The sequence below is a fragment of the Macrobrachium nipponense genome, chromosome 40, assembly GCF_015104395.2.
Source record: "Macrobrachium nipponense isolate FS-2020 chromosome 40, ASM1510439v2, whole genome shotgun sequence".
Taxonomy (NCBI): Eukaryota; Metazoa; Arthropoda; class Malacostraca; order Decapoda; family Palaemonidae; genus Macrobrachium; species Macrobrachium nipponense.
The window spans coordinates 19,810,643-19,832,707 of NC_061101.1; the positions used below are offsets into that span (position 1 = coordinate 19,810,643).

The 22,065-nt window shown below is 43.8% G+C and overlaps 1 protein-coding gene across 1 annotated transcript in view; it reads left to right on the forward strand.

Moving 5' to 3' along the window:
- The first annotated feature begins 4,312 nt into the window (after positions 1 to 4,312).
- The window catches only part of LOC135211971 (glycine cleavage system H protein-like), a 30,468-nt gene continuing 12,715 nt past the window's right edge, over positions 4,313 to 22,065 (forward strand). Inside the window, exon 1 of the mRNA XM_064245230.1 lies at positions 4,313 to 4,485. Within this exon, the coding sequence (XP_064101300.1) occupies positions 4,356 to 4,485 (130 nt within the window). The 5' untranslated portion in view covers positions 4,313 to 4,355. The remainder of the gene's footprint in view (positions 4,486 to 22,065) is intronic.

The window sequence follows — 22,065 nt, forward strand, 5'->3', positions numbered from 1 at the left end:
ATGCACTAACATGGCGCAGTGAGTAGGATAAGGACCAACCATGCCCCAGATACGTCGACCACCCCAGGCCACGCCGAGGCGTGCCTCACCTGCAATGCCAAGGGCCTTGTCACAGGCCGTCATGCAAGCACAGACGTTATTGCAGACCAGCAGCGTGCCATCCGTTCCCTTCAGGATGCCCTTCCCGGTTCAGGAGCACGTGCCGGTAAAGTTCCTGTCTCTGCTGCCCCTGAGAAGTGTGAGGCGGTAATGTCCTTCTTCGGCAGCGTTCAGATCCTGGAGACGTTCGATGACGTATTGGATTCACCTTAACAAGTTCCCGCCGCAGGATGTTGTCCTGCACATTAGGCTCAACTGTGACCGGCGTTGCAACGTGCACTGGACGCTCGGTATTCAGATGCCAAAGGAATGCCCTCGCCCCAGACGCGGCTCTGGACGCCATCGGGAATATTGTGTTGCGGTCGTCGAATCAGGCAGTTCAGTGGTCTGAATTCTTTGCCCTCGCACAAGGGCGCGAGGAATTAGTGAGCGACTATTTTTCAAGGTGTGCTCAGAAGGCCACCGACTGTAATTTTGAGTGTCCCAAATGCGGGGAGTGTTTAATAGAGTACATGCTGTTGCGGAAAATAATGGTAGGCCTCAGTGACCCTGTATTAAAGAGGCATGTTTTTCAGACATGTGAGCATTTAAGAGTGTAGATGCCCTTCAGACACTGTGCTGCACTTTCGAAGCTGCACGCCAAGATGTCGAAAGTATCCCACGCGTCGCTATCAGTGAGAGGGGGTCTGCTGGCGCCTCGAGTGATGACGTCACAGGCATTGATGACGTAGAGCCAGACGTCGCGGTGTTGCGCGGCAATTCCAATGTGAAGCGTTGCGGAAATTGTGGGGGGCGCCATCCCTTTGGTCGAGCGTCGTGCCCAGCAAGAGGTATAACGTGCCACGGGTGCCAAAAGGTAGGGCACTTTCAGAAATGCTGCAGGAATACGAAGAAAGCGCCGCTTGCCTCGAGTTTAGCGATTGTTGCAGACACGCACCTCTCCCCCCACCCCACGATCAAGGCTTGTGTTTCCCATAGAAACGGGAATTCAGTATCCACACTCGTCGTAGCAGACACAGGAGCACAGATCTGCGTTGCCGGACCCACGATTCTCTCAAGACTGCAAATAAATTCACTGGAGTTGCAGCCGCGAGCAGGTCTGAGGGGACGTAGCTAATCTACGAGTGAGATGTCTTGGATCAACGACATGCTTCATTGATATAGGTGGGCGACGCACGAAGCAGGAGGTTTACTTTGTGCCGACGGCCAAGAACTTCTATATATCGCTGAATGCTTGTAAGGAGCTGGGAATAGTACCCCCTGACTTCCCTCACCCCTACCATCTCGTTGCATCAGCTGATGTGCTTAATGAAGACGCCGCACGGCCTAACTCCCTAAGACAATGAAGCCAGCCACCTTACCCATCCCGCCTGTGGAGGAGAATATACCGAGACTTGAGGAGTGGTTATTACGGCATTTCTCTTCAACAACCTTTAATACAACCAGGGAACCGTTACCTGTCATGACGGGCAAGCAGCACCACATCCATTTGTTGCCTGATGCCGTGCCTTATGCCTGTCACACGCCCGCGACAATCCCTAAGCATTGGGAAGAGGAGGTCAAGGCTCAACTTGACGAGGACGTTCGGAAGGGCGTGATAGAACCAGTCCCAGTGGGGGATGCAACGGAATGGTGTGCAAGGATGGTCGTTGTCGCCAAGAAGACGGGTCAACCTCGCCGCACAGTAGACTTCCAGCGCCTCAACGCCCACTGTCTTCGGGAAACTCATCATACACCGGCACCCTTCGACATGATTTCAAGCATCCCCATTCATACGTACAAGACTACGGCGGACGCCCACTGGGGTTTCCATCAAGTGGAATTGGACGAAGACAGCCGCCCGCTTACGACCTTTATCACTCCATGGGGACGATACCGTTATCGTAGAACACCCATGGGCCACTGTTCGGCGTCGGACGCCTACACAAAAAGGTTTGATGATGCCCTGCAAGACATCACCAGAAAGCATAAATGCGTTGACGACACTTTGCTATACGATCACAGCATTGAAGAGGCGTTCTGGCATGTATATGAATTCCTGTCAAACGTGTGCCTCTGCAGGTATCACACTCAAGCCCGAGAAGTTTAAATTCTGCAAGAGAGAGGTCACTTTCGTCGGTTATTACCTGGGATGGGAGTCATTGAGAACAATAAACTGAAACATTCAAGAAGACCATGTTTATGGGGGACGAGCGCGGCGATATGATTTTGAAGCACATTCAAACAAGGACAGGAACACTGCTGTAATTTTAATTTGTGACCATGTTGCTGTGAACTGGCTAGCCCACAAAGCAGGAATAAGAGATGAAAACGATGGTATAAGACGGTTTATAAAATCAAGGATGACATGAAATAGATACATACAAATAAAAGCTTAAATGGGTAACTACAGAAAATATCAACACTGAATACATAGATTATTGTAAAATGTACAAGATAAATCTAAAACAACATCTGGTAAATATAAGTCAACTTTGATAAAATTCTGCATGTAATAGCCTTCTACTATTAAAATTGTAAAATATTGTATATTTTCTCTAACAAGAGATAAAAAAGATACCATGCTGAAATTATTGGGTCATTTCCTGTTGTAATCTCACTTCATAGAACACATAACATTTTGACTAAGCTTTCATTTATGGAGGAATCACAGGAATGTGAGCAAGACAGAGGTGAAAGAGTACAATTACATAAGGTGTCTGGGTTCGACGTACGGCTGATGAAAATTGGGTTGGGGAGTGGTGACAATTTTGAAAGTCGATCGTAGTAGTAGCTACCACATGTTTGTTTTCTCTGTAGTAATACCTTCTTTTGAGAAAGGCGTATTCGCGTAAGGAAAATAAAAATTTCTATAATAAATGTGTCCATTTTAAAACATTTATTTGACTAGATTAGAAATTCCAATCATCTTGATACTCAGAGATGACAGTGCTTGCTGCGCTATTGCCTTCGCTAGTTTGTTTTTCAACGATATAACTTGCAACAGTTACTGTGTAGCCATTTCTTGGTGTGTCTGTTTCTTTAGTTAAATCATATATTGTTAGGTATGATAGTACTTTTATTGCAACGACTGCAAAATATCGTTTAATACCATGAACTGACTCGTAGCCTACATACGTATACGTTAGCATGTGTTTGAAAGCTTACACATTATTTAAACTAGAAAGCACGTTTGTTGCCGCAAATATGACTTATGTGAGCACTATTTTGTCCGGGTGGCGGACAAAGGGTCAAGATCTTGCGTGGATGCTGTTACTATGCAAAGATTAGACAACTTTAGAGAAGTATCTGCATGAGTACTGGTGAAAGAAGTACTACACTTTATTGGCACATGCTGTTACAAAAAACGACTATCGTTGTCACGAGTGGTTTTTTAATTTTATATTCATCGAAATGTTGCGCAATCATATTTATATCGTTGCGTATTCTCCAGCAGTGAAGTAGTAACGTTTTTCAACTAGCGCGGAACTTAAAATAGCAGTTTCATGTGACACTGGACGCTCCCGGATAAGCCGTACTTCAGGGTTGAGCAGAAAGCTACTTCACTGCTGCTGATTAAGTAACAAAAATCCTTGATTATTAATGGCTATAAATAAAACCCGTGTACTACAGAAAAAAATACATCTACATAGATTGCCAAAATAATAATACGAAACTAGAAGAAAGCTCGTAACAATAACTCCACACATTGGTAATGTAAGAACCAAGCAGCATCACGGCGAATTACATCGTCTTACATAGTTAATCTTCCACGTCAGATGTCTTGGGCTTTATCAGTACCCACAACTGAAAAAATTTGCCATATTTGGGAAAAGTACAGCTCGCCATAGTGCATGGTTTACAGTAGGTAGTGAGGTGGTATAACTTGAAATTTACCATAATGAGTCTCATTCAGGAAAATGAGTGTTCTCAAGACATTGTTTTTTTTAATGATTTATGAATAATACACAATTATATAGTATTTAAATTTATTCATATTAAGTGTAAAATGGCTATTTTTTACAATAATTTTTTTGTACCCCGAGGCATCTAACGTCCTATATACTTAGTATTAGTTCGTCCATATTCTGTTAGTTATGATTAATGAATATTTCTTTAATTCTATTTTACTGCAGAGAATTTAAGTCTATAAAACTATATACATCTATACACTTTGGCTCACAACAAGTGAGAAACATTATAAACTTTCAATGTGAATGGAATGCTCACTCCTATCGACCTTTTCATTTCTCGTCTGCGTCTTCACACAGTTCAACATGGCACTAACACTGCGTCTGGTGACTCGCTGTATTCGCCCGAATTTCTATCTTCAGAGATTACCCCAAGTTACCCCAGCCTGGCAAAATGTGGCTAGGCACCTGACCACGACGCAAAGCGTTTTAGGAGGTAAGATCAAGAGACATTTTCGGAATTAGCAGTCTTTTCGCCTCTCGCATGGAAGATCAGCTGATTGCTGGTGGGGGCCATCGGCAACAAGTCGGCCGTCGAATTTTGGGAAAAGATGTGATGACAGTTGTCAGAGTTCTGATAAGACTGTCATTTGTAGGCATATGAGGACTTGGATAAAGTGCTCAAGTTTATTTTTTGTTGTGAAGTTGGTTTTGGCGAGTTCTGTCTCGTGCATTCCAAACCGGGACCTAAGGTATAGCTACATGATCCATATACTTTCATTCTTTGTCAAATACTTGATCCTGATCCTAATAGTTAATACGTAGTTTCATTCTTAGCCAGGTATCTGATCTGTGTACCAGATACTTTCATTCTTTGGCAGATCCATGATCTGGCAATTTTACGCTGTATTGTTTCTGTAGCTTTGAAAGTAACATACCCTTGGGGAGACTATAGTAGAGAGCCACTATGCTGTATGTTGCTTTAATATTTGACAAATGTTCTGTTCTTGGTAAATACTGTATATTTCTGTGTACTTAAAAGATAACCTTTTGATAAGAGGTAAAAAATTTTGGCAAATTTTCATGAATATCTTTGTATATCTGTAGACAACTGCCAAATTACAAAACCTTCTGTGTATAGGCTAGCTTTTGCAACAACAGGTATCTTATGAAATATTGGTTATGTTAAGATGGTTTTATTACTAATGCTATTTTACTTACTATATCCTTAGAAATTCAAAATAAACCGTATAACAGAGCCAATTCTGTCACGTTTTTCCCACACACATTGCTTGAAAGGGGAAACCATTGTTATATTTAAGTTTCATCACCAATTAACATGATAATGTATGATAATAATTGTATATACGTAATTATCATTCGAATGACTGAATTGTTCTAAACAGTTACAAACAGCCAGGTGTATTAATGGTAATTTACCTATACTTCAACAACAATCACACTGCCTGTTGTTTAAAATTTCATATTAACTTACCATGTTCCCATATCAATCATGGAACCACCGGCGAAAAGAAGAGCATATGAGGCTAGTTTTAAATTGAAAGTTATAGAAGTAGCTGAGAGTTTGAACTGCTGTGCTGCTGCTAGAACATTCAATGTGACCAAGAGGGAAGAAAGAATGAGGATAATTTAAGAAAAGTGGCCAAACAAAAATGTGCTATGAGAAGAGGAAGCACTCGGCTGAAGTTAGAAAATGTTGCAGAATGCATAATCTAGTAGAGACAAGATGGCTACATGGTAACCAAAAATATAATAGCGTATACCCTAAAATGACTACATCATTTTGGGCTACATCAAACAAAGAAGAAAGGAAAGATTTTAAACCAACAGTAGGCTGGTTTAATTAATTTATGAACAAAAAATCTAATAAGGGAGAAAACAAAAATAGCCCAAAAGCTCCTGAGAGATCTTGATCACAAATTAACCAGTTTTCACCAATTCGTCATTCACCTGAGGAAAAGGCACCAGTTTCCATTGTTGTATATAGGAAATATGGAGGAAACTCCATTAAACTTTGACATGCTCGGTAACAAAATGGTAGATTTGAAAGGAGTAAAAACAGTATGTGTTTAAAAGTACAGGACATGAGAAGACAAGGTTTACTGTGGTATTATCCTGTGTGGCTGATGGTACAAAATTAAAACCTATGGTTAGTTTTAAATGCAAAACAAAATCAAAACTTAGTGCCTCAGTGGCATGATCGGTATGGTATGAGCCGGACTGCGAGTTCGATTCTCGGGCGTTCCACTGAGGTGTTAGAGATGTGTACTTCTGGTGATAGAAGTTCACTCTCAACATGGTTCGGAAGTCACGTAAAGCTGTTGGTCCCATTGCTGAATAACCACTGGTTCCATGCAACTTAAAAACACCATACAAACAAAAATCAAAACTTAAATTTCCTCCTGGTATTTTTGTTCGTTTTCATGAGAGAGGGTGGATGGCTGAGAGTTGTGTGAAATTATGGATTGAGAATATATTTGAAACAGAATTCAAGGTTTGTTTTTTTAGAATGGTAGTAATAAGAAAACCCAAATTTTTTGGGGTGAATTGTAGGATTTAAAGGTTGTCTTATATGTGGGAGTTTATGGTATACTGTATTCTACATGCTGATGATTAAAATTTTCCCACAACATTTTGGAGTATATATTATATTACTGTAAGAAGTATTTTATTAAAACTTAAATATTTGATATAGGGTTTCTAGAAAGAAATTATAACACAAATGCATATTTATCTGCAAAAGTAGCTTGGTTCAAATTTTGTTAATTATATTTTCCTTATTTTTTCTCATGTGCACTTTTAGGCAAGTACAGCATACTGTGTACTTTATTTTGCATATATTTTAGACATTTTTTTATTTTAAAAAGGTACAGTATTACATATGAAGACCTTTTTTTTTAGATTGTTGTTTTCTAACAATTGTAATATGTAAACACTGCTAGATTACATGAATACTTTAGTACTTGAGTTTGTGAACAGCCAACAAGAAAATAATGGCCACCACTAAAACCTTTTAGTCTGAAAGTATACTGTACTGTATTACTGCCATATTGTAAAGTTGATATAATAGCAGTTGTTTCTGTGGTGGTTTAGTTTTTAATTGCCTTTTGGCAATTTTTTTTCCTTGCACCGATAATGGTTCTTGACACTGGAAGGTTTAGTAAGTTTGTGTATTTGTTGACAAGTGACCAGAAGAAGTCTTCTATACCTAGCTATAAAAACAACATGGTAGATCTAGGGTACCTATCCGCGGCGGCCCAGACTATGGCAGTTGCGGTTTTTCTATGCAGTTTTACCTACTGAACAAGAATTTTAAGTAATATTTATTCGGATGACTGTAATTAACCCCCAGGGGCCAGTACTAAACACGGCGAAATACATTGGACGCCCCAATCCCTAGTGGATGTCGTATCCGTGGTTACATTTCTTGCAGGGTAATTCTAAAGAATAGTTCCCTACGAACTGCAAGGAACGTAACCACGGATACGACATCCACTAGGGATTGGGTCGTCCAATGTATTTCTCCGTGTTTAGTACTGACCCCTGGGGGTTAATTACAGTCGTCCGAATAAATATTACTCTAAATTCTTGTTCAGTAAGTAAAATAACATAGGAAAAGTCAATTGCCATAGTCAAGGCCACAGCGGATTGCTTCTGTAGAAATACCAACAACATTTACTGTAGTGTCGTGTTTAGGAGAGTATATGCAGTATTCCAAGGAAGAAAGAAATTTTGTTGGGAAATCTTAAAGAATCAAAAAAGCACAAGGAGCTTAGTTGAAGATTTGTTTTTCTGTTGTTTTTTGTGGAGGCAGGTTTGATATCTGATGAAGGGAAGTCTAAGTTTATGATCATGTTTCAGATGAGCAGAGAAACTAATCATCTTGGGTTAGTGCTGTTAGTCACTTTTTAGGTTATTGGTAATGGCAGAATGTTGCTTGTCTTAGATTTATTGTGTAGATTCTTATAGTTTGATAGAGAAGGACAAGAGTATGTTGTTACCATACCAAGTTTGTCGTAACATATTGGGTATCATGTCACTATAGGTAATTTAAGTAGTTTCAGTAGTATAGCAGCTCCTCATAAGGGTTCAGCAATTGGTTAGCCTATGTATTGAAGGTAGAATGAAACTGGTGGTCATTCACAAAGCACTGCACTGCACTGCATTAACTACAGGTAATTGCCATACCTTCTTAGTTGCTAATTTAGACTGAATAAAATACATTACCTACTTTGTATGATGGACAGTTTAAAGGTGTAAGATTTTTTTTCATACATTCAACTTCCCTGTCAGAAATATACTTAGCTATAGACTCCGTCGTCCCCGATAGAAATTCGAATTTCGCGGCACACGCTACAGGTAGGTAGGTCAGGTGATCTACCGGCCTGCCGCTGGGTGGCAGGAATAGGAACTATTACCTTCTAAGGACAGATTTTTCTCTATCGTTTGGACTGTAAACGTATGTTTACGGTTCCTCCTGATTTGATTTTCGTGTTTCATCGCCATCGATCTTCTGGGCTGTCTTTTGCAGGGAAGTACTGGGTCTTTGGTTCGGCATACGCTTTTATTAACTTTTTAATGAATTTCGCTTCGAAATTTCGAAGAAAATACTAAGTGAAACTACCGAAATCATCGGTAGACACTCACATAGTTTGCCATAAAGAGAATTATTAATATTTATTCATTATTACATGTAATAAAGGTTACAACTTTATTAAGGAAATATTAAACTCTAATTTCCTACTTTAGGAAGTCAGAAAAGCATATAACTAGATACGCTTACTTTATAAGCTTTAATAGCGTTTGTGCTAACGAGCAGTTAGAGTATTAGCAGTACTAGTAGTTGTTGCATCCTCATCACCTTCTTACTCCTCAGAAACTACAAATTTATATATGCAAATTGAAGATAAATGGATAGCTCAAATGCAAGCTTTTAAAAGGTAAGAAGTGAATATAGTGTTCCCCCATTGCAATGGAGGGTGCGTCTGATCGGCTGTCTCGCTCCCAGGTCTAGACCTCTTCCAAGCTCACAAGCCCAGAGGAGAAGGAATGTCGACAACCGCAGGGGGGTTTCAGAGAATCCCCACCGATCAGGCGTCCCCTCGGCAGGTTCTGTAGAATGTCCCAGACTGCCAAGTTCGCCATTGGAAAGGCGTCCTAATGTAATGTGTTCCCCTTATTATTATCGTGTTGACGGATAAGGAGAAGAAAGTTTGAACGGCGTAGATTCAATGAAGATGCAAGATAATCTCGTCGTAGATATCGGAACCTCAGAGAGATATCTTTCGATAACAGTTGCGGTAGAGGCATTGCCCTATCCTGTTTTCGTCCCCCGTACAAATAGATGGAGGCTCTATCCCATGGGGTTTGAAAGAGTTATTTCAACAAATTCCTCATCGGTACATTTATATGAAAATATATCTATTATGAGAAGAACGAATTAGATATTAAAGAATATATGTTGATCGAATGAATTATGGATCTCGGTTAATGATTAAACATACATATATAATTTTTAAGCTTCTAGCTCCTCGGACATGAAACGGCTGAAACAAGGCTCGAGGCGCCTGAAGAGCCTGGAACGAGGCGCAAAGCGTCTGAAGAGCCTGAAATGAGGCGCAAAGCGCCTGAAGAGGCTGAAATGAGGCGCAAAGCGCCTAAAGAGCCTGAAATGAGGCTCAAAGCGCCTAAAGAGCCTGAATCGAGGCGCAAAGCGCCTGAAGAGCCTGAAGAGAGGCGAAAAAGCGTCCGAGGCTCCTCAAAGGAGTTGCAAATCGCCTGAAGCTCCTGAAAACAGGCTCGGAGTGCCTGAAACGAGGCGAAAAGCGCTTGAAGCGCCTGAAACAAGGCTAAAAGCGCCTGAGGCGCCTGAAATGAGGTGCAAAGCGCCTGGAGCGCCTGAAACGATGCGCAAGGCTTCTGAAGCGCCTCAGATGAGGCGCAAAGCGCCTGAAAGCCTGAAGCGCCTGAAACAAGGAGCAAAGCGCCTGAGATGAGGCGCTAAGCGCCTGAAGCTATAAACCAGGATCTTCATCGTATATGGAGTTAGATCCTGATTCGGCGTAAGGTGAAAGACATTCGAGGATTTCTCCTGCAAAGGACGGGAGTTGTTGCACAGGCGGCCGTCGCCCTTCTCAGGATAGTCTTAATGCAAGTAATGGCAAGAGCAAGATCGGTTTTTTTTTCCTGGCGGGGACTCAAGATGTCGCACAGGCGGCCTTAGCCCTTGTCAGGTTAGAATCTCCTCCGGTTGCTCATTCTTCTCCCAACTTGATGGACAGGAAATGGAAGATAGATCGGAATTGGAAGCCAATAAGGGAGCAGGTCTCTCAGTTTATAAGACCTTAGCGACCTTTTTTATTGAAAAAAAATTAGTTCATTACTAATAAGACGATATTAAAATCTTCCTCCTTCTAAAATAATGCAACCAACCATTTACAGAAAGAGTGGCAATCGTTTGCAAATTGAACAAGGTTTGTACGAGCTCTCATTCATTGATTAGAGGCTCTTCCAGATAATAGAGGCGTAGAATACGGCCTTATCTCCAAGAGAATAAAAATTTGAGGGATTCTCTTCGATCCGAGAGTTTTCATTGCGATCTCTTTCGACTAATGCTAATTCGTGTTTATTGACGAAAAGAACGGAGAGGGCAAAATTTCCATTCTCTCTCCGCATCGGAGAGGAAAGAATGTAGAAGGAAGACTTGCTGCATACGACTGCTGAATGACAAGTCATATACGCATACCATAGTTGCCTTTGTGGTTCGCTACGAAATTATCTATATCCTTACAGGATTTTCCTGGTAAGGACTTCGCTTAAAAAGTTTGTTACGACAATACCTACTCAGCTTCGGTATTTAACAAAGGTTGTTTGGCTTAAATTGGCATTATTGAGAGCTTCCTTAGGCTCGGGAATAATTTTATAGTCCTTCATTAAATGAAGTAACTGGCAACTCACGATGAATGCAGCCAGGCAGCGAGCGAGACGGCCGGGCTGTCATTGTAAGCGTAAGGCCAATACAGTACCATCCAGGTCTCGGTCATTAGCAGTCGGTTGCATCTCTCTCTCCAACGGGATCGAATGGTTAACCGTATATTCCCCCTACAATCATGGACTTAGTCTCGAATGGAGGGGATAGTTAAGCTAACATAAATAAAATATTGTCTGCCTTTTGCTAAGAAGCTTTCAATAAGAAAGATTTTATAACCTTTCAATGCTGTTTACCGTAGGGATCATTATTAAAGGATTCTAACACAGCAGAACATTATATTATATAATGCTCTCATGCTTACGAAAGCATGGCTTATTAGAATACATGCTTAGTGAGAAGATGGATGTAGTAGAGAATTCACTTTAAGACTACGGTATGGTCAAGTCTTTCGAGAAACGCACACAACCTTTTTAGAATCAGATATTGCTCAAGAGAAGATGGATGAGTGGAATGGGAAACATTCTCTTCGTGGCAGAAATGGTTTCCCTGAATAGAATATACTACGTATATAAGAGTTTTTTTCCTACTAAGAACGGAATTAACATGTGTAAGGATGCGGGTACCATAAAGGCACAGATGTTCTGGCACATAACATAAAGAGTATTAGAAGAAAGCGCCGGTCTGAAGCGCCAACCTGGCGCAATGAGCCAAGAGCACCATCCAAGATATTTTCTCGTTTTAGCGAGTTATTAACATAAGAGTCCAGTAGCCTCTCAGACAGTACGCTCGGTAACGGCAAGATTCGTTCCTGATTTCGTTACCCATTTAATCAATTAGGCCAATTCCACGACTCTCTCATATTGCAAAGAGCATTGAGAATCTCTTTTTCGCTCCTGTTCGCGTTAACAAAGAGAACCTATTTGGAAAAAGAGGTTCGATGCAAGATTTTGCATGTCCGTGAGAACCTTCTCGATCAACGATAATAACTGTTATCATATGTCTAACATTTATTGCAAAGAGTAGAAGACGAACAGGCTTCCTGTAGACTGCTTCCTTTTCCTTGAACCAAGAGAAGTAGCAATATACACCATCTTTATTTTATAGAAAGGGGAATAAACTTTAGTTTTTTTTCCCCTAAATATAAATGCTTTACAGAATTTAAGATAAAGGGCGTCAAAGAAAGAGAGGATAATACTTTATGCCTCATTTTGGCCTTAGAGGTTGGATTCACAGAGGTCACGTTCTTCTCACAGCATGTATTGGAAGTCTTTTCCAAGACAGTCTGAATATTCTATAAGCATCTATTACAAATGGACCTTAACAACCTCTCCACTCTGAGTCAGTCTTCGTGCAGACTGACCAGAAGTGGACATGAATGAGAGGATTTTAAAGGTGAATGACAATAGTCATAGCCAGGACATAGAATTGCTGCAGATCGTGTTTGATGGAAGAGGAAACTGTCCTCTTCCGATACCTCTGTGAACCACATATAGGTTTTTTCTTCCTTTTCAGAGGGAAGAATCAACTTTATATATATCTGCTATCAAAGAGCACAGTAAAAGGCTATACTCTGTCTATACAAGGAGAATTAGAGATAGCAGAGGATTAAGATCTTCGGGATCTGATACGATACCTCAATACGACAAGAGTAGGATATCATGTACTTCGAATGGGATCTTTTGTGGCTTCAGATTCCGTGTTCCGACAAGATGGAACTGCTCCTCATCAAACTTCTTTGAGAAATTTTATGAGGGAATTCTTTGTTTTCTCTTGGCCCTTAACTACCAAGAAGACAGGTGAATTTTTTGTCCATTGGAATCTCGCATCAGATTTAATGGAGACTCGGCAATGGGTTCTTGCCAGCATAGTATGTCTGGCAAGACAACTAAAACCCTCTATTCCTGACTCAACGATTTCAGATAGAAGTTTCGTTGCCCAGGCAGGGTACTTACGTTTTCACCTACATAAGAAGAGATGGTTTAAACGTTTTTTGCCTACAAAGTCTTTGGGATGCGATGAGGGTTCGAAATGCTTCCCAGAAGGTATTCAGAGAGATACAGTAAAGAGCTAGAAATCAGGAGTCCTCCCAATTTCAGCTCGGAGTCTCCTTCGACTTCCAAGCCCCTTCCCTTCTTTTGGACAAGGATAGGGAAGATTCTGCAACGAGGAACTTCATCAGCAAGTAAGAAGAGATCTCGTTAGCAACGGAAGGATTCAAGAAGGATCCTCCTCGGAGGAAGACTCTTATCTCTCGTACTGTTAGATGTCCTATCGTCTAATGGATGTAGTTTACTACAATCACCTTCCCTTGCCGGAGAGGCCAGAAGCTCAAAGTGGAAGAATTTCTTCCACCCTTCTCCAATCTCTTGATAAACCATTGTGGAGTTTCAGGACTTTCGGACAATGTAGCGCCAACCAGGCGCCAAATGCCAAAACAGGCGTAAAAAACGCCAGAGGCAGACAGTTTCAAGGAACACTGTCATTGTCTGATGAAGAGAAAGAGGGGGCCTCCAACCTAGCGCAGATGCGCTGGAGGCGAACAAGTCAGACAGATAAGAGTGTCTGATGTGGGCATCGCCAGACATCCTCGGGACTCTACCAAGCTCGAAGCTCCAGCAAGTGGAGAGGAGTCAGCCAGGGGCCAGACGCCAAATAGTGCCAGTCTGGAGCCAGGCGCGAAGCTACTTCCAGGCGCGAGGCGCCAGCCATGAGTCAGGCAAAAAGCGCCTTCCAGGAGCTAGGCGGCCAACCAAGTGTCAGGCAGGCGCGAGGCGCCAGCCAGGCTCGAGGCTCCAACCAGACTCGAGGCGCCACCCAGGCGCAAGCCAGGCTCTAGGCTTCATCCAGAAAAGATCCATTTCAAAGGAAGCCCTGGTCTTCTTTGAAATAAGTGTGATCGCTAAAAGCACTTCATGAATGACTTGATGATTCCTTCAAACAGCTGAGAATTAAAAGCGCTTGAAGTGCGAGCTTTTATGAATTCTTGTTCGTTACATAACAATATGTCGTGAAGGACATATTAGCTGTAACTTAAGGGAGATGCAACTCTGTGTTGACTTCCCTTTGCACGAAGGAGGTCAAGTTGACCTACGAGAGATCCTTCTCTCTTGGTTTTACGTGTCTACGGATACGTTGCTGGGATAGGGAGCCGACACTGATCCTTAACTAAGTGAGTTAATTTTTATGTTAACAGTTTTTTTTTTGTACAAGTAACTTACCCAGCAGATATATACTTAGCTATAGACTCGGTCGTCCCGACAGAATTTCAAAACTCGCGGCACACGCGACAGGTAGGTCAGGTGATCCACCATTCCCGCCGCTGGGTGGCGGGGTCTGGAACTATTCCCGTTTTCTAAGCCATAATTTCTCTGTCGGTTGAACGGACAACACCTATTGTTCGTTCCTCCATCTTGGATTTCAACTCGTTTGCCGAGAATTTGGATTGGTTTTTTTTGGTGACGTATTCTGTTTTTTCTCTGGCTTGGCATACGCTTATTGTGGACTGTTTTTCGACTTTGGTTTTGACTACTCTTTCACGATGTCTGACGCTAAGGCTTCACCTATGTTTAGAGTTTGCAGTAGGGAAGAATGTAAGGTTAGGCTGCCTAAATCGGCATTGGATCCGCATAGTATTTGCGCTAAATGCAGGGAGAATGAATGTTCTTTTATTAACACCTGTGTGGAATGCGAGAACCTTACGGAGCTTGAATGGAAGGAATTATCATCATATGTTAGGAAGCTTGAGAGAGATAGAGTGAGAAAGGCTTCAGCTAGGTCATCTAGTAGATCTTGCTCATTAGAACAAGAAATTAACTCTCCATCTAACAATTTTTCCCTTAGCCTCAGCTGCTTCTCCCTGTTCTGAATCCAAAGATTCTTTGTCAGAGAGGGAAAATGTAAAAGTTCTTCTATTAAGAAACTTCAAGCTCAGCTACGAGCTCTAAACCAAGGTAAGAGTGGTGATAGTGACTTGTGCAGTGTCCCCAGTGCAGTGGAGGGGGCGTCTGACCGGTTCCTCATTGCTCCTAGGCCTAGACCTCTTCCAAACTCCCAGGACCAGGGGAGGAGGAATGTCGAAAGCCGCAGGGAGGATGCAGAACATCCCCAACGGTCAGGCGTCCCTTCGGCAGATCCTGTTGTTAAGTCCCAGGCTGCCTCGGATTGCCGCAGAAAAGGCGTCCTAAAGGAGTGTTTTTGTACAAGTAACTTACCCAGCAGATATATACTTAGCTATAGACTCGGTCGTCCCGACAGAATTTCAAAACTCGCGGCACACGCGACAGGTAGGTCAGGTGATCCACCATTCCCGCCGCTGGGTGGCGGGGTCTCGGGGTCGGAACTATTCCCGTTTTCTAAGCCATAATTTCTCTGTCGGTTGAACGGACAACACCTATTGTTCGTTCCTCCATCTTGGATTTCAACTCGTTTGCCGAGAATTTGGATTGGTTTTTTTTGGCGACGTATTCTGTTTTTTCTCTGGCTTGGCATACGCTTATTGTGGACTGTTTTTTCGACTTTGGTTTTGACTACTCTTTCACGATGTCTGACGCTAAGGCTTCACCTATGTTTAGAGTTTGCAGTAGGGAAGAATGTAAGGTTAGGCTGCCTAAATCGGCATTGGATCCGCATAGTATTTGCGCTAAATGCAGGGAGAATGAATGTTCTTTTATTAACACCTGTGTGGAATGCGAGAACCTACGGAGCTTGAATGGAAGGAATTATCATCATATGTTAGGAAGCTTGAGAGAGATAGAGTGAGAAAGGCTTCAGCTAGGTTCATCTAGTAGATCTTGCTCATTAGAACAAGAAATTAACTCTCCATCTAACAATTTTCCCTTAGCCTCAGCTGCTTCTCCCTGTTCTGAATCCAAAGATTCTTCGTCAGAGAGGGAAAATGTAAAAGCTTCTATTAAGAAACTTCAAGCTCAGCTACGAGCTCTAAACCAAGGTAAGAGTGGTGATAGTGACTTGTGCAGTGTCCCCAGTGCAGTGGAGGGGCGTCTGACCGGTTCCTCATTGCTCTAGGCCTAGACCTCTTCCAAACTCCCAGGACCAGGGGAGGAGGAATGTCGAAAGCCGCAGGGAGGATGCAGAACATCCCCAACGGTCAGGCGTCCCTTCGGCAGATCCTGTTGTTAAGTCCCAGGCTGCCTCGGATTGCCGCAGAAAAGGCGTCCTAAAGGAGTGTTTTTTGTACAAGTAACTTACCAGCAGATATATACTTAGCTATAGACTCGGTCGTCCCGACAGAATTTCAAAACTCGCGGCACACGCGACAGGTAGGTCAGGTGATCCACCATTCCCGCCGCTGGGTGGGCGGGGGGGTCTGGAACTATTCCCGTTTTCTAAGCCATAATTTCTCTGTCGGTTGAACGGACAACACCTATTGTTCGTTCCTCCATCTTGGATTTCAACTCGTTTGCCGAGAATTTGGATTGGTTTTTTTTGGTGACGTATTCTGTTTTTTCTCTGGCTTGGCATACGCTTATTGTGGACTGTTTTTTGACTTTGGTTTTGACTACTCTTTCACGATGTCTGACGCTAAGGCTTCACCTATGTTTAGAGTTTGCAGTAGGGAAGAATGTAAGGTTAGGCTGCCTAAATCGGCATTGGATCCGCATAGTATTTGCGCTAAATGCAGGGAGAATGAATGTTCTTTTATTAACACCTGTGTGGAATGCGAGAACCTTACGGAGCTTGAATGGAAGGAATTATCATCATATGTTAGGAAGCTTGAGAGAGATAGAGTGAGAAAGGCTTCAGCTAGGTCATCTAGTAGATCTTGCTCATTAGAACAAGAAATTAACTCTCCATCTAACAATTTTCCCTTAGCCTCAGCTGCTTCTCCCTGTTCTGAATCCAAAGATTCTTCGTCAGAGAGGGAAAATGTAAAAGCTTCTATTAAGAAACTTCAAGCTCAGCTACGAGCTCTAAACCAAGGTAAGAGTGGTGATAGTGACTTGTGCAGTGTCCCCAGTGCAGTGGAGGGGGCGTCTGACCGGTTCCTCATTGCTCCTAGGCCTAGACCTCTTCCAAACTCCCAGGACCAGGGGAGGAGGAATGTCGAAAGCCGCAGGGAGGATGCAGAACATCCCCAACGGTCAGGCGTCCCTTCGGCAGATCCTGTTGTTAAGTCCCAGGCTGCCTCGGATTGCCGCAGAAAGGCGTCCTAAAGGAGTGTTTTTCGGCCTCAGACTCTTCCTCTCCTAAACGAGGATGGAGTTCGGCCTCCCGTTCGCGCCCTTTGAAGAGAGCCTGGAAGGCGCCTAAAGGAGACGCGGCTGACTCCAGCCCAGAGCGTTTTCCAGAGGATTGGCCTTCGGGACCTAAGAAGACTAGACTAGAGGAGCCTGCTCTTCAGGATCCGACCAAGAAGTTTTTGGTTAATCTGCAAGAGCAGTTAGCTTCGCTCGTAGGCTCTTTTGCGAAGGACTCTACAAGGAGGAAGGATGTCTCGCTCCCGGTTAAGAGTTCCGCTAAGCGTCCTTCTTCGTATAGGAGAGAACTCTCACGATCTCCAGGGCGTTTATCGCCTTCGTCGAGAGACTCGTCTGATAGGAGTTGTTCTCCTGAGAGAAGAGCCCTTTCGCCCTATAGGCTGTCTTCCCCGAAGCGCCCTCTTAATCGCAGCGAATCGAGCAGAAGTCTCGATCGGTTTAGGTGCAAGGAACCGGAAAACCGATTTAGGTATCAGGATCCCTTGGGTCTTCAGGACCAGGAACCAGACAGGCGCAAAGAGGCAGCAAGACGCAAGAAAGGGCGTCAAGAGCCTCTTAGAACGCAGGATTCAGGACGTCAGGATTCGGCTAGAAGGCAGGAATCAGGACGCTATGAGCCAGGACGCCATGAGTCAGGGCGCCATGAGTCAGGGCGCCAGGAGTCAGGGCGCCAGGAGTCAGGACGTCAGGAGTCAGGGCGCCAGGAGTTAGGACGCCAGAAAACAGGACGCCAGGAGTACGTTAGGCGTCAAGTGTTAGGGCGCCAAGAGCCTGTTAAGCAGCAGGATTCAGGACGCGAGGATCTTTTCAAGCGCCCTGAATCAGGACGCCAGGAGCCTAGCAAGCGCCACGAACCCGACGAACATAGACAAGAGTCTAGTAGGCACAAGAGTGTTGCCGACAGACAGGAGCCTCACTCCTCGTATAGGAGTGCTAATGTTCCGCGCTCCCCTTCTCGGGAAAGGAGTTCTTCTCCCGGGAAGAGCCAGATCACTCCAAAACGATCTCCTTCTGTAGATCAGTTGGACCAGGTATCGGAAGACGAAGAGCCTGTAGATGTAGCAGTTTCGGACTACAAGAGACTTTCTCTTTTGCTGCTAAAGGAGTTCGGAGACTCCCTTCATCCTGCGGACCCTCCTTCGCAGGATCGTTGATGTCCAGCACTAAGCTCTCAAATCGTCTTCCTTCGTTAAGATGCGCCCCGCTCTTTGTATGAAAAAGGCATTAAAAACTTTTTCAGAGTGGTTGACTTCCAGAAGGGAAGCGGGCAAGACAGTTTTTTCCTGCCCTCCTTCCAAATTAACAGGCAAACCAGGAAGGTGGTACGAGACCAAAGAGCCGATGGGGTTAGGTCTGCCTTCTTCCGCGGATGCGGATTTTGCTTCCTTAGTGGACTCTGCTAGGAGGAAGTCGTTGCTGTCTGCTAAGGCGACTTGGGGCATGTGTGAGCTGGACCACCTTCTAAAGGGCCTCTTTAAAACCCTAGAAGTCTTCAACTTTATGGACTGGGCATTAGGAGCTTTAGCAAAGAGATCTCAGGACACGGACTTTGTTTCCATGGAGGAACTTTCGAGCGTCCTGGCTTGCCTGGACAGAGCGGTCATGGATGGTTCTGTGGAAGTTGCCTCTCTTTTGGAACGGGAGTATTAAAGAAGAGATCTGTCTTTAGCTCTTTCTTAGCAAGAGCAGTATCACCCTTGCAAAGGACATCTCTTCTTTTTGCTCCTTTATCCCCGCACCTTTTTCCACAAGAGACGGTTAGAGAGGTTTCGAAATCTCTTACTGAGAAGGCAACTCAAGATCTCCTCACGCACTCAGCCAAGAAGTTTAGGCCGGCAGTGCCTATAGAGAAGAAAGAGAGACCCTCTTTTGTTCAGCCCTTTCGAGGGGCCTCCTCTTCTAGAGCCCCTCTTAGAGGTAGAAGACCAGAGAGAAAGAATAGACCATCTAGAAGGTCCTTCGGGAAGTCTAGATGAACAGCAAGTCCTCCAGACGAAAGTAGGCGCCAGGCTACTCCACTTTGCCAAAGTCTGGGCGCAGAAGGGAGCGGACTCCTGGTCCCTCTCTATCCTGAGAAAAGGATACTTGATCCCCTTCAGGGAAAATCCTCCCTTGACGACAACTCCAAGGGAGTTGACCGCAAGATACTCGGATCCGGTCCGAAAGCTTGCTATGTTGCAAGCAGTGGAACAGATGATTTCCAAGGAAGCGGTAGAACTGGTTCAAGATCTCCAGTCTCCAGGATTTTCTACAATACGGCTATTACTGCCGGTACCGAAAGCATCGGGGGGATGGAGACCAGTTCTAGACGTCAGTGCCCTGAATTTCTTTGTCTTGAAGAAGAAATTTTCGATGGAGACGTCTTCCTCTGTTCTATCTGCTCTTCGTCCAGGGGACTGGATGGTGTCCCTGGACCTTCAGGATGCGTATTTCCATGTGCCAATTCATCCGGCAGCAAGGAAGTATCTGAGGTTCATGTTCCAAGGGGAAGTGTTCCAGTTCCGAGCGATGTGCTTCGGACTTTCGACTGCCCCTAAGTCTTTAACGGACATCATGAAGAATGTAGCTTATTGGCTACATCTGGAAGGGATCAGGATCTCGTTATATCTGGACGATTGGCTAATAAGAGCCCAATCGGAGGAAAAATGTCTGGAGGACCTTTTAGTTACTCTGAAGTTGACAAAGTCCTTAGGACTTTTAGTAAATCACGAGAAATCCATGCTGACTCCCCAGCAAAGTATTGTCTATCTGGGGATTCAGATGGATTCTCGGGATTTTCTAGCGTATCCTTCGCAGGAAAGGAGACAACGCTGCCTAGAAAAGGTGTCAGTCTTCTTAAGGAAAGAACATTGTTCCGCGAGGGAATGGATGAGCTTGCTGGGGACCCTCTCCTCGATGGAACAGTTCGTTTCCTTAGGAAGACTTCACCTAAGACCCCTTCAATTTTATTTGAAGGAGAAGTGGGATTGGAAGTCCACAATCTGGGAGAGACTTTTCCAATCTCGAAACGGATCAAGGAGAATATCCGTTGGTGGTTAGATCCACAGAAACTAAGCAAAGGAATCTCCCTTCGCTTACAGAACCCTCGCCTAGCGTTGTTTGCAGACGCCTCAGATTCAGGGTGGGGAGCGACCCTAGGTTCGCAAGAGGTGTCAGGCATTTGGGAAGGAGAACAAGTGTCCTGGCACATAAACAAGAAAGAGCTAACAGCCATTCATCTAGCTTTGGTTCATTTCGAGGAACAGGTCTCAGGTCTGGGATTCAGATTCACTCGGACAAACACAACAGCCCTCGCTTATATAAAGAAGCAAGGGGGGACGCATTCCTTTTCCCTGTACGAGTCAGCAAAGGATCTGCTGATTTGGGCACAGGAAAGGAAGATCTCTCTCCTCACAAGGTTTGTGCAGGGAGAGAAAAATGTCCGGGCAGATCTGTTAAGCAGAAAAGAACAAGTCCTACCCACGGAATGGACTCTCAATCCTCAGATTTGCCAACAACTTTGGCAGCTGTGGGAAGGCCCAATATAGACCGTTTCGCGAAAAACAAGAATCACAGATTAGGAACCTATTGCTCCCCGATCTCGATCCTCAAGCAGTAGCAGTAGACTGCTTTCTGCTAGATTGGACGGGCTTGGACGCTTACGCCTTCCCCTCCTTTCAAGATAGTAGGAGAAGTATTGAGGAAGTTCGCTTGCTCGGAAGGAACAAGAATGACCCTCATCGCTCCCTTTTGGCCGGCTCTCGATTGGTTCACAGAGGTGCTGGAGTGGTTAGTGGATTTTCCAAGATCGCTTCCACTAAGGAACGATCTTCTCAAACAACCCCACTTCGACAGGTTTCACAAAAACCTCCCCGCTCTAAGTCTGACCGCCTTCAGACTGTCGAAGGACTTGTCAGAGCAAGGGGCTTTTCACGAGAAGTGGCGAAGGCTATTGCAAGAGCCAGAAGAGTCTCCACTTCTAAAGTATATCAGTCGAAGTGGGAGTTGTTTAGAAGATGGTGTAAGGAAAAGAAAATATCCTCCTCCAGTACCTCTGTAACTGAAATCGCAGATTTTCTCCTATATTTGAGAAAAGACTGTAACCTAGCAGTTTCAACAGTGAAGGGTTACAGAAGTATGCTGGCCTCAGTTTTCGACATAGAGGAATAGATCTGACAAACAATAAAGATCTTCATGACCTTATAAGGTCTTTTGAGACCACGAAAGGACATGTCATCAAGAAGCCTAGCTGGAACTTGGATGTGGTCCTCAAGTTCCTAATGTCGGGAAAATTTGTACCGTCTCACGCAGCTTCTTTTAGGGACTTAACAAGAAAGTCTTTATTCCTTTTTGCGTTAGCAACAGCCAAGAGAGTGAGCGAGTTGCAAGCTTTGGAAGGTAAAGTGGGGTTTAAGAAAGATTCAGCGATTTGCTCCTTTCAACCATTTTTTCTAGCGAAAAATGAAAATCCCTCAAAGCCTTGGCCAAGAAGCTTTGAGATAAAAGGAATATCTTCATTAACGGGGATAGAACTAGAAAGGACTTTGGTCCAGTCAGGGCACTCAAGTTCTACCTGAGAAGAAGAAGTTGCTGAAAGGTACAGAGGAAAGTCTTTGGTGCTCTGTAAGAGATCCGAAAAGAGCGATTTCTAAGAACGCCCTTACATTCTTCATAAAAGATGTAATAAGGGAAGCTCACCTTAAATGCGAAGAAGAGCATTTCAAGGTTCTCAGAGTGAGAGCTCATGAAGTGAGAGCCATAGCTACGTCTATGGCATTTCACAAAACATGGTCGCTTCAGGCTCTGATAGAGTCGACATTTTGGAGATGTAATTCGGTGTTCGCCTCGAATTACCTCAGAGATGTTAAAGTTTCGTACGAAAAGTGCTTTGCTCTGGGAGCGTATGTTTCGGCGAATTCAGTGCTGG